The following is a 14,078-nucleotide window of genomic DNA, read 5'->3' on the forward strand; positions in this document are numbered from 1 at the left end:
CGGTTGCGGGGAGGGGGGCGTGGGGGGGGGGTACTGTCACGCTCCCCGGGTCCTTGGCTTCCCTCCCCGGGTCCTCTGCTCCGCTCCCCGGGTCCTCAGTCCCGCTCCCCGGCTCACCTGCCACGCTCCCCGCTCTCCAGCCTCCGGTCCCCGTCCTTCCCAGGCCCCCTGGTCCCCGATCGCAGCGCCCGACGGCTTCCCAGGCCCTGGCTGGCTCCCCTGCGTCCTCTTCTCAGCCTCCTTCCCTGGCTTCTGGCACCCGGGCTGCGCGCATGCGCATTAGGGCGCGCGCGCGGTCACTGACCCTTTCTTAAAGGGCCAGCGTCCATTAACAGGTAATGAGGCTAATCAGGTACAGGGTATAAAGGGGTGTATTGTACAAGGGGGCGGGGCCTGATCTTCGTGTTCCCTAAGCTAGGAGTCAGGTCTCCTGGTGTTTCAGTGCGTGTACTCACCTATCTCTCTTTGTAGAGCCGTGCTTGCTTCGCCATCCAGTCTGCCGTATCCTGAACCCCGAACGCTGTCCTTCTGCCATCCTGACAGTCCGCACCATCTCGGATCCCTGCGGTGACCCGTCATCTTGCTCCCAAGGTTCCGGACCCCGCCTGACATCATCTCGGCTTCCGAACCTGAGCTGCGTCACCCGGACTACCACCCGTAACTCTGTGGTCCCAGGGACTTCTCCGCTATTCCCGTGTGCAAGGACTGTTCTGCTGTTTCTAGTGTTCCAGCTGCCGGACTCTTTCCTACCATCTAGGAGTTCGGTCCAGTGGATCCACCTCCTGGGCCTGCCCGCACACCTGGCCGTGACATATACCAGGATAGGGACATATATAGCAGGATGCAGATATGTATATCAGGATGAAGACATATATACCAGGATGAGGCCTAGGATGTAGAGATATATAGCAAGATGCAGACATGTATACCAGGATGGGGACATATATACCAGGATGGGGTCTATGATGGGGATGGAGCCTAGGATGAGGATATATATACCAGTAAGGGGACATATACCAGGAGGGTCCCAAGATGGTGACATATTCTGTATACCAGGAAAAGGCATATATAGCAGGATGGGGCCTAGGAGGGGGGCATATATACCAGGAAGGGCCCTAGGATAGGAACATACAGTGCTGGCCAAAAGTATTGGCACCCCTGCAATTCTGTCAGATAATACTCAGTTTCATGTTGAAAATGATTGCAATTACAAATTATTTGGTATTATTATCTTCATTTAATTTGCCTTCAATGAAAAAAAAATAAAAAAAATTGTCATAAAGCCAAATTGTATATTATTCCACACCAAACATAAAAAAGTGGGTGGACAAAAGTATTGGCACTGTTTGAAAAATCATGTGATGCTTCTCTAATTTGTGTAATTAACAGCACCTGTAACTTACCCGTGGCACCCAACAGGTGTTGGCAATAACTAAATCACACTTGCAGCCAGTTGACATGGATTAAAGTTGACTCAACCTCTGTCCTGTGTCCTTGTGTGTACCACATTGAGCATGGAGAAAAGAAAGAAGACCAAAGAACTGTCTGAGGACTTGAGAATCCAAATTGTGAGGAAGCATGAGCAATCTCAAGGCTACAAGTCCATCTCCAAAGACCTGAAAGTTCCTGTGTCTACGGTGCACAGTGTCATCAAGAAGTTTAAAACCCATGGCACTGTGGCTAACCTCCCTAGATGTGGAAGGAAAAGAAAAATTGATGAGAGATTTCAACGCAAGATTGTGCGGATGGTGGATAAAGAACCTCGACTAACATCCAAACAAGTTGAAGCTCCCCTGCAGCCTGAGGGTACAACAGTGTCAACCCGTACTATCCGTCTGCATCTGAATGAAAAGGGACTGTATGGTAGGATACCCAGGAAGACCCCACTTCTTACCACGAGACATAAAAAAGCCAGGCTGGAGTTTGCCAAAACTTTCCTGAGAAAGCCTAAAATGTTATGGAAGAATGTTCTCTGGTCAGATGAGACAAAAGTAGAGCTTTTTTGGGAAAAGCCATCAACATAGAGTTTACATGAAAAAAATGAGGCATTCAAAGAAAAGAACACGGTCCCTACAGTCAAACATGGCGGAGATTCCCTCATATTTTGGGGTTGCTTTGCTGCCTCTGGCACTGGACTGCTTGACCATGTGCATGGCATTATGAAGTCTGAAGACTACCAACAAATTTTGCAGTGTATTGTAGGGCCCAGTGTGAGAAAGCTGGGTCTTCCTCAGAGGTCATGGGTCTTCCAGCAGGACAATGACCCAAAACACACTTCAAAAAGCACTAGAAAATGGTTTGAGAGAAAGCACTGGAGACTACCAAAGTGGCCAGCAATGAGTCCATACCTGAATCCCATAGAACACCTGTGGAGAGATCTCAAAATGGCAGTTTGGAGAAGGCACCCTTCAAATCTCAGGGACCTGGAGCAGTTTGCCAAGAAGAATGGTCTAAAATTCCAGGAGAGCATTGTAAGAAACTCATTGATGGTTACCGGAAGTGGTTGTTCGCAGTTATTTTGGCTAAAGGTTGTGCAACCAAGTATTAGGCTAAGGGTGCCAATACTTGTGTCTGGCCCATTTTTGGAGTTTGGTGTGAAATGATCAATGATTTGATTTTTGTTTCATTCTCTTTTGTGTTTTTCATTGCAAGCAAAATAAATTAAGTTAATAATACCAAATAATTTGTGATTGCAATCATTTTCAAGAATAAACTGAGTATTATCTGACAGAATTGCAGGGGTGCCATTACTTTTGGCCAGCACTGTATATACTGGGAAGGGGTCCAGGATAAGGACATATATACTAGGATAGGGACATATATACCAGGATGGAGCCTAGGATGGAGGAAATATTTACCAGGATGGGAACATAAATACCAGGATGGGGGACATATTTACCGGGATGGAGCCTAGGATGGGGTACATTAGAACAGGATGGGGGACATTAATACATAAATGGAGGGCAACTCGTATGTCTTTATAGGATTTAGAACACTAAAAGGGCCCATACATCTGACAACATTCGAGGGAGAGGTAGATCCAAATATTGCATTGAGGGCCATTGAACTCTAGTTATGCTACTGATGATAGCATAAGTAGATTGCCAGGAATAGCATGCACTAATTTGTTATTAATTTATACTGAATTTTACATTAAAACTATAAGTCTACTTGCAGTACTGTTCATAGTTACATGGCCATTTTATTTTTATTGCTGTCAGTTGAATATGCATTCCTCCTGAACTCCCATGGTATACTTGTATACTCCACACATGGACATGTTCTGAATGAGGAGAGGCAACTAAGGGTGCATTTACGCAAAAGGATTATTGTAATTGGGCATTCATAGGAACGTTCATTTCACGATAATACTGTAATGTTAAAAAGTTGCCAATCACCTGACAAATGTCAAAAAAGCTTGTTCATCAGGCAAAATGCTAAAATGCTGTGCAAAAGATCATCATTCTCAGCCGCACACCATCCTAGGTACACAGTACTCAGGCTGGTGTCTTTTTTTCCTATTGAGAACTAATGAGAACAAAAGAATCATGCATCGACCGTCCTTTTGATTAGAGCTACCTACACACGATCCCCATAAAAAGCAGATATTACAATACTAATATATGCCAATTTATATAAAATATATAGTGCAATTTTATCTAGGGCTATATTAGTGTAGATCTGTGCAAGTTTCCAAGAAGAAGAGCAGCAACCAGCTGCTATGCCTTGGCCAATGTCCTTCAATGCAGAGATCACAAATATTATGACTAGTGATGGTAGGACAGCTTGGGACCCCAATAGTCTAAACAAGTTGATCGTAATCAGCAGTTCTGGTAGTGCACGTATGGTCAACGTCCATTGGGCCAACTAGTGATAGTGGAAGGCCATGACTTGGACCCATTGCATCGCTGGGATTACGAGCTGCCAGACTTGCTAAGTCTGACTTTACTGTCATCTAATTTTTGTTAAAAGATATATAAGGTGGTGAGAATATCTGCGAGTTTTGGGGATGTTTTTTGGCATAAAATAACAGACCGGTGATGGAAAAACTACTTAAAATACTCATGTTTTTGTCCCTTTTCTTTGTGCATTTTTACATGCGCTTTGGCAATGTATTTTTTGCGTTTTCACCCGTTTCATTTTAGTGTGCAAAAAAATGCAATAGAAACACTGAAAGAATACTGGGTCTGGGGAAACACAAAGCAAGGCTTAAAATACTAACGGAAGAAAAAGTGACGTGTGCATGAGCTTTCATGTAGATATAGGAAAATACCGCTTCTTTCACACACCAAATGCATTGTGTAAAATATGCAGCAAAAACGCCACATGTGAACAGGACCTAAGTCTGTTTTTTAATCACATTGCACAGTACATACCCCTTGTACCCATAGAAAATATTTTAATCTGTTAACCATAATGTAATTATGAAGAAGGGCATGGCTGAACTTTTTAACTAAATGAAAAACAGAATTTCGAAAGTTTTAAATAACTGGATCCCCCTGGAACAGTCTGAAAATTAGTATTTTGTGACGCGTTTATAATTTGTGGAAATAAATCATAAATCAATCCCCATATGCAATATGTGCTTAAGTGATGCAAAGCTTAAATGTTAATGTGAGCAAAGCATTGCTTGAACTAATGACATGCAGTGTTTAGAAATTCTGCTCCTACTCTTTCATTTTAATGGGAAAACAAGGGCCAGCAAGAGAACGTAAAAAAACAAATCTGAACTGTTTTTATTTTTCCAATCATAGATATATTTTATTTCACATATATACAGACGCTTACTGGAATTTATTTAATACTTCATACAAAAGCCTTTGTTGTCAGCTTCAAGATGCCTCCTGTATGGAGTAACTAGTTACATGCATTACTCAGGTGTGGTTTTGATCCATTCTTCCACACAAACACTTCAAATCCTGAAGGTTCCATAGTCTGCTACTATGAACTCTGAGTGTTATTTCCTTCCATAAATGTTCTATTTTTTCTATTGGATTCAAGTCAGGTGATTGGCTGGGCCATTCTAGAAGCTTTGTTTATCTATTCTGAAACCAATTGAGAGTTTACTTGGCTGTGTGTTTGGAATCATTGTTGTGCTAAAATGTCCACTTTTTTTCATCTTTATCTTCCTGGTAGATAGTAGCAGATTTTTATCAAGAATACATTTGTCAGTTCATCCTTAGGGGTACTTCACACACAGCGAGATCACTACTGAGATTGCTGCTGAGTCACGGTTTTTGTGACGCAGCAGTGACCTCATTAGTGATCTCGTTGTGTGTGACACTGAGCAGTGATCTGCCCCTGCTGTGAGATCGCTGCTCATTACACACAGCCCTGGTTCGTTTTTTTATTGTTGCTCTCCCGCTGATAAGCACACATCGCTGTGTGTGACAGCGAGAGAGCAACAATCCTGAATGTGCAGGGAGCAGGAGCCGGCATCTGACAGCCTGCGGTAAGCTGTAACCAAGGTAAACATCGGGTAACCAAGGTGGTTACCCGATATTTACCTTTGTTACCAGCCTCCGCAGCCCTCACGCTGCCAGTGCCGGCTCCTGCTCCCTGCACACGCTAAGCGAAGCGGTGTGCGCTGGTAACTAAGGTAAACATCGGGTAACCATACCCGATGTTTACCTTAGTTACCAGTGTCCGCAGCTTCCAGACGCCGGCTCCGTGCAAGCGCAGCATCGCTTGCACGTCGCTGCTGGCTGGGGGCTGGTCACTGGTCGCTGGTGAGATCTGCCTGTTTGACAGCTCACCAGCGACCATGTAGCGACGCAGCAGCGATCCTGACCAGGTCAGATCGCTGGTGGGATCGCTCCTGCGTCGCTAAATTGTGACAGTACCCTTACTTCAATTATATGACATTTGTCAGTGCCATATGTTGAAAAACAGCACCATGATGCTCTCGCTTCCAAACTTCACTGTTGAATGTATTCTTTGGCTCATATGCAGTGCCTTTTGGCCTCAAAACATGGTGTGAAGTATGGCATTCAAAGAGTACAATTTTAGTCTCCTCTGGCCAGACTAAATTCTCTAGGTCTCTAGTATTTATTGATGATGTGACTGAAAACAGAAGCAGCCGGATGAATTCTGAAGTGTTCAGGGCGATTCTTTCTGCTCAGATTCAACCAATTCAGCAAGATTGATTGGATGGCGCTTCACAGTACAGAGGGACAATGAACCAAAACATACTGTGAAAGTAACCCAGGAATTTTTTTAAGGCTAAGAAGTAAAATTTTATGCAATGCCTGAGTCAGTCACTAGATCTCAACCCAATCAAGCTGCATTTCACATGCTTAAGGCAGAAAGACCCACAATCAAGCAGCAACTGTAGTCAGCTGCAGTAAAAGCCGGCAAAGCATCACAAAGGAGGAATCCCAGCATTTGGTGACATCCATGGTTTCCAGATTTCAGGCAGTCATTTCCTGCAAAGGATTATCTACAAAGCATTAAAAATTTATATTTTAGTTATGGTAAAGTAAATTTGGCCAATTACTTTTGAGTTCATGAATTGAGGAGGCTTTGAAGAAAAATGGTTGCAATTCCTAAATATTTCACAGGATATTTTTGATCAACCCCTGTAATTAAATCTCAGAGTCTACACTTAATTTGTTTCATTTTATTCATTTTACACAAACAAAGGTGCCATGCAGAGCCCAAATCACGAAGATTCGCTGACTTTCCAAATATTTCTCGACTTAACTGTATATATATATATATATATATATATATATATACCATACTTTATAGACTGTAAGACGCAACAGACGATACGACACACCTAGGTTTTAGCGGTGGAAATAGGAGAAAAAATCGAAGCAAACATTATGGTTATAACACACTGTTTTGGGGGGATCTGCTGATAAAACTGTTATGTGGGTAATGTCCTCCAATTCTGTACTAATGTCCCCCATCCTAGGCCCGTTCAAGGTATGTGTCCCCCAACTTGGTGTATATGTCCTCCATCCTGGTATACATGTTCCCCATCCTAGGCCCATTCTGGTATATATGGCCCTCATCCTGGTATATACGACCCTCATCCTGGGCCCATCCTGGTATACATGATTCCCATATTCATTCGCTTTAATAATGGACACATTTGATTGCCCAGTCGCTGCAGTAATACGGCAGCTGGGTGAGCATGTATGGCCGCTATTGAAAAGAATGAATATTCACTGCTCTCTATGCCCATAATCCAACCCATTTCTAGGCAATAACTTCAATGCCAAGAGAAGGACGGGATTATGGACATGGGGAGCAGTGAATATTCATTTTATTTATTAGTGGGCACACTGTTAGCATAGGCTGGTACATCCAGACTATAAGACGCACCCCCCACTTTCCTCCAAAATTTCTGGGAACAAAGTTTGTCTTATAGTTCACAAAACACACTGTATATATGCTGTATGTGTATGTATGTATGTGTGTATATATATATATATATATATATATATAATATATATATATATATATATATATATATATATATTGCTGTAATAAAACTTCTTTATTTGTGATATCCATAAAATTAAACATGACCCACAAGGCTCAGGAACATCAATGTATGGTTAGCAAGAGATATCGCAGATGGGTCATATATATATACGGTATATGTATGTGTTCTGTATGTACTGTATATATATATATATATATATATATATATATATATATATATATATGATATGTATGTATATTATAGGGTTGGTTTTAACAGCAGCTACATGGAACATGTAATGGAGTTGTTCATTGACTTCTATAGGTGATTTTTACTGGGCAAGCTTTTTGATCTGTGCAGAGATAATTGTACAGATAAAGAGGGAGGGTGTATAACTATGATCTTTCATGGTAATCCTGACTGGGATGATAATGAGTTGACTACTGAAAACGGATCTCTACAAAATAGGAAGTTTCAGCTACTGTGAAGCTCAGTGGCCAAGGTAAAAACTGGAGGATTTTGTTTATACATAAATAATGATCTGGAAAAAATGTAAAAAAATCTTTAAAAATGTGTCTACCAGAGAAACTCAATTTAAATAGTATGATATTTCTAATGTCACCTTCCCTTTTAATGTAATTATTCCAATGTTTCAGAAGTGACTGTCTCGAAGAAGTATGGGAGCTCTTAAAAAGAATAGTTCCTGAATTCACGTTACCTAATGATGAAGAACAAGAACCCAAACCCAATGGAGGAGAAGACCAATCCAGAGACAATAAGCCAACAGACGTTAAGCCAGAAATCCCTGTTCCTGTCATAATTAAGCCCTCAGAAAAGAGCGGCAAAGGTAATTTTATTTTTGGTGTTAATGCAAAAAATCAAATCTCGCTGAAATGTTGCAACCTGTTTCTCCATAATTTAATTGAAGAGGATGATAGAACACATTCATGCTCTTAGCTTTTCATGCTAATTAAAACTGTTGCTTAAAATCCTCTTTAGACTAATGAAAGCCTTGACATGGCAGGATTGATATCATATTTTAAATGAGGCAATCTGGGCAGGTGTCAAGATTATCGTTTTCATATACTAAAGTGGGCACAATTAAGAGTGCGGTAAGCTGCAGCCATTTATTTCTAAAATAGAAGAAAAACTGTTTTGTCTTTGCCTTTGAGTAATGTATCTCTCATCCTCTTATTTTTTTTAAAATAGCTGATAATTAAAAATGTAAATACTGAGACCCCGATTCATCAAGACTGGGAAGCACCACCTTATTTTGGGTAAGAATTTTCACACCCAAAACTGGGCGAAAACACTTTGATGAATCAGGTTTCTGTTCACATATAACAATTGTTTCTCTCATCCTCAAGAGACTAAGCTATCTGACATTTTTGCCTTCCATATCAGGTAAAGTAGTTCTTCCCAAAATAATTAGTTCTCATTTATACTAGCCAATCATCCATCATATCCTAACATTAACGACCCATCATTCATGATAATTGTATTATGTGAATGGGTTTATGTATGAAATTGGCACATGAAAAAGTTTTAGTTCATCTTTCGAAAAATTGTGCAATGTTGATAGAGATTGTTTGATCATTCAATGATTTGACAGGCAAAACTGAGGAGCAGAAATGCAAATCTTAAATAGGTATGTCCATCAATGAATGGTTGATTGTATTCCAAGGCAATTATTCAGTAGAAGTTGGATTGAGGACATATTTCTTATTATTGCAAATTCTACTGTTCGTATAAATACGTGGACTTGATTATCAAACATTTTATCACTAATTCAGTTAAATTTTGTATGAACAAAACTTTTTTGTACAATATTTTTTAAATTCATATATTCTAACTCTTTAGTATCACTTATGGGATCCTATGCTTCAGATTATCTGTCCCTGTGAACATATGGTACCATGTTATGAAGGAACGATCACTATCCAACCATTACATTCATGATTCTCATCCTGTATAAATTCTCGGCTGACATCGTTTGGTAGCTGCGAATAAAAAACATTGGAGAATTATACACTGTGTGCAAAATTATTAGGCAGTTTGTATTTTTGATTATTTGTTTTAATATTGAACAGCTAGAGTGCTGTCGGTCAATCCATCCAATCTGAATATTTAAGAAAGTGAAAATGAGATTTTGTTTTTCTTAGGGGAATATCTGTGTGTGCAGAATTATTATGTAACAAAATAAAAAACATAAATTTTTCTTCTTCATGGTTTATTTTCATCTGTTAAAGTGAGATAGTACCCTAACAACTTAAGGCCGGTTTCACATTTGCTTCGTTTTGGAAGCGCGACACCATGTGGACACATACGGTTGTGAAGCACACAACCACATGGTGTCGCGCTTCCACTGTAAATAAATGAACTGTACTGCATCTGTGCTGGATTTCGTTTTCGTCAAAACGACGCAAAGGTGAAACCGGCCTTAATTGTATAGGAATATATTTCTTACATTTTTTAAAAAATTCAGTGACCAATATAGTCGCCCTTCTTTTCAATAACAGTAATAAACCTTCCATCCATAGAATCTGTTGATGATCAACTTTTTCGGTAACACCAACCACAACCTCCAGCCTCCCAAACAGTGTTCAGAGAAGTGGCTGTTTTCGTTCACCGCAAATCTCTTTCTTAAAGGGCCTTTGTCAGCACAGGATGACTATTCAAACCATGTACTTGGTGTATCACAGTGTGGCCAGGTAAAATATATCTTTGTTCCGTGTTAGCCAGTAGAGCCTGAAGAAGAGACCTGAGTAGTCTTGAAAGCTTGCAATTATTACCATCTTTTCAGTTAGCCATTAAAAGGTATCAACCACTGAGAACTTCAGTTCTTTTAAACAATTTTTTATAGTGTGGCCAATCATTTAGGTGGACCTTTCCACCTTCTACTTTTCCCTCAATTGCCACCCCTCCTCTTCTTTGATTGACAGCTTTGACTTTATAGCTGGCTTTAAGAAGGGCCCACAAGTTCTCAATAGCGTTAATGTCAGGTGAGGAAGGGGCCATGTTATTATTCCTTCAACTTTAAAGGGGTCAAACAAAGTTAACCCCTTCACAACCTTGGACGGATCTATCCGTCCAGGATCGTGTCCCATTAAGCCCCGCCCCCTGCCGCGGGCAGGCGGCGTGGATCGGCACACATATCAGCTGTTTTCAACAGCTGACATGTGTGCCTGCTAGCCGCGGGTGGAATCGCTTCCACCCGCGGCCATTAACCCCTTAAATCTTGCTGCCAAAGTCTGGCAGCAATATCTAAATGCGCGCGGCCAAGTTTTTTACTTACCGCCGCCCCCACCGGAAGTCACGTGCGTTATCACGTGACTATCGGTGGTTGCCATCGTAGCACAGGGTCATGTGATGACGCCTGCAGCTACGAAGTTTCACTTTCGTTTTCCCTCGGCCGAGGGAAAAACAAAGTGACTGTATCTCCTGTTTACAGCTGTATAGCTATGATCAGCAGATAGATAATAGCGATCGGATTGCTGATCGCTATAGCCCCCTAGGGGGACTAGTAAAATTAAAAAAAAAGTAAATAAAAAAGTTTTAAAAAATAAAAAAAAAACAAAAAACCTAAAAGTTCAAATCACCCCCCTTTCCCCCCATTGAAAATTAAAGGGTTAAAAAATAAATAAATATACACATATTTGGTATCGCCGCGTTCAGAAATGCCCGATCTATCAAAATATAAAATCAACTAATCTGATTGGTAAACGGCGTAGTGGCAAAAAATTCCAAACGCCAAAATTACGTTTTTTGGTCGCCGCAAGTTTTACGCAAAATGCAATAACAGGCGATCAAAACGTAGCATCTGCGCAGAAATGGTACCATTATAAACGTCAGCTCGAGACGCAAAAAATAAGCCATCACTGAGCCATAGATCCCAAAAAATGAGAACGCTACGTGTTTCGGAAAATGGCGCAAAACGTGCGCCACTTTTATTGGACAAACTTGTGAATTTTTTTTAACCCCTTAGATACATGTAAACCTATACATGTTTGGTGTCTACAAACTCGCACCGACCTGAGGCATCACATAAATACATCAGTTTTATCATATAGTGAACACGGTGAATAAAACATCCCAAAAACTATTGTGCGATCACACTTTTTTTGCAGTTTTTCCACACTTGGAATTTTTTTACTGTTTTCCAGTGCAATATATGGTAAAACCTATGCTTTCATTTAAAAGTACAACTCGTCCCGCAAAAAACAAGCCCTCATATGGCAAGATTGACGGAATAATAAAAAAGTTACGGCTCTCAGAAGAAAAGGAGCAAAAAACAAAAACGCAAAAACGGAAAGTGCCCGGGGGCTTAAGGGGTTAATATCAAAGTTGATATTAATCAATAGATATTGGAACAACAATAATAATAATTTCCACAATTAGATGTGTTTAAAAAAAAGTCCCTGTGCTGCAATATTCTTATATATATGTGCCCCTGCTGTGTACTGTGTAATGGCTGTGTCTGAGTCTGACTGTACATGGTCTGATCCTACCACATTTCCTGAGCTGGGGAGGAAGCAAAAGAGTATACAGATAGCATAACATGGGATCATATCTGATTCTTTTTTTGAAGTGAAGCATTTCCCTGCCTGTTTTTAAAAATATTTTACCTAATAGAATAATTAGTGATCCCAATCTGTAATGTCTGTATACTTTATTACTTCCTCCCCTGCCCAGGGGATATGATATGATCAGATCATGTCCCTGTACTGTCAGACACGGCCATTACACACTACACAGCAGGGACACATACAGTATATAAGATTCTCTCAGAACAGGAAATTTTTTTTAAAACTCATCCAATTGTAAAAAATATTATTCCAAGATCTATTGACTAAAATCAACTTTAATATGAATGTTGTTTGTGGAAAAACAACGTTAAGGACTTTACTGGATAGCAAAGCAGTGGACACTTTGATACATCCGATGGAGCATTGACCTACATAAAAATCATGGCTTTGTTGAAAGGTACAGACATTTTTCTGTACAACTGCTTTAAGTAAGAGTCTCTGAGCACTGACCACCTTGTACTTCGAGGGTTCTCCAGGGAGGTTGCAGTTCTGGAATATAACAGCACTGGAGGATAATGGGTTCCTGGTAACCTCACGTTTGATTCTTCTCAAATCTTTGGTAGGTAATGTGCGGCTTTCTTTTCTGCACATTATTTGTGACTCTGTTGACTATTTGCAACAAAACCTTGATTGTTCTGTGATCAAAAAACAATATCTTAGCAATTTCAAGAGTACTGCATCCCTTTGTAACACTTGTAACAATTTTTGATTTTTTAGACTCCATTAAATCTCTTTTTTCACTCTTTTTGCCTGAGGAAACCAAGCTGCCTAATAATTCTGCACACCTTGATAAAGGGAGTTGATATTCTTAGCCCACACCCTCCCTCATTACACAAATACACATCAGCTGATCTGCTTGACACCAATAAACGCTCACGTTTGTACGGCTTGGATTTGGAAATTTAGGAGGAAATAAAATTAGAAAAATACTAATATTACAGTATTTGCCTATCCTGGCAGATTGACAACTATCCAACTTTCCTTTACCCCAAACAAATTAGACTCAAAGGATGCTGGGAAAAAGAAAGGAGACAAAGAGAAAACCAGGTCAGCCACACTTTCCGCACGCCCTCCTTCAGACTTATCAAACCCTCTTCAGCAATCTCATCTAGAGGGTAAGTAATAGCCATCTAGCTGCATCCATGACTTTATGTTCCAGAAAGACATTTTTTTTCAAGGTGTCTAATTTGGACGTTGGAATTTTAGTATGTCTGCTTTTCTTTTCGTGTTTCTTACATATGTCACTTTCTTCTCTACCGTCCATAGTTTCACCCATTTTTTGTTTAGACTCATTGAAGAGAAATTATGAAGACTGGCCTGTTTTAATCAAACAAGCTTGTAGGAGTAAGATGCACCTCATTTATTAGAGGACACATGCTTCTTAATGAATAAGGGACATTGTTTGCTGTGCGTGCGCAAAAAAATGAAATCTGCCGTCAATTATAGTAAATTTGATGAGCCGCTTCGTAACCCAAATTAAGTGGCATTAGCATTTAAAAATAGTAGAAAATTATTGTGCATCTATGTACAATTATTTGTGACTTTTTTTCTACAGCGGAAAATTGGTATAGCGAGAATGGTAAATTTTCCTCATTGTATTGTTTCACCCATGGGTGGACATATTATTGGTGCAACATGTGCAACTGCACAGGAGCCCACGAGGTAAAGGGGCCCCATTTTTACCCCCGAAGTAGGTGGAATTGGGCATTATGATCAGCTATTGGACTGCAAAGGACACACATACTGTTCTTGCACACGGGTTCTTTTCTGTCTGTGTCCACCAGTGGTCTCACCCAGTATAAAAGCTATGTGCGCACGTTGCGTCGTGACCAGTGCGGAAAAGTACGCACACTCTGGCAGACGTGACGCTGCGTGTTGACAAAAAGAATGCATCCAAAACGCATGTATATTCAATGCATATTGCATGCATTTTACATTCGTTTTGGATGCATTTTTGTCAGTGCGTTCCCCCGGCAATTCAGTTCAGCTACATGTCCACTGACAGCAGACACACACTGAGTCGGGTGATGCGAATGAACTCGGATGAACTGCACCCG

General features: G+C 40.5%; 1 protein-coding gene across 1 annotated transcript in view; it reads left to right on the forward strand.

Moving 5' to 3' along the window:
- ADGB (androglobin) overlaps positions 1-14,078 on the forward strand; it is a 499,062-nt gene that overhangs the window by 86,521 nt on the left and 398,463 nt on the right. The window contains exons 8-9 of the mRNA XM_075339549.1: positions 8,092-8,282; positions 13,023-13,136. Coding sequence (XP_075195664.1) covers positions 8,092-8,282; positions 13,023-13,136 — 305 coding nt within the window. The remainder of the gene's footprint in view (positions 1-8,091; positions 8,283-13,022; positions 13,137-14,078) is intronic.

The sequence above is a fragment of the Anomaloglossus baeobatrachus genome, chromosome 3, assembly GCF_048569485.1.
Source record: "Anomaloglossus baeobatrachus isolate aAnoBae1 chromosome 3, aAnoBae1.hap1, whole genome shotgun sequence".
NCBI classification, from domain to species: Eukaryota; Metazoa; Chordata; class Amphibia; order Anura; family Aromobatidae; genus Anomaloglossus; species Anomaloglossus baeobatrachus.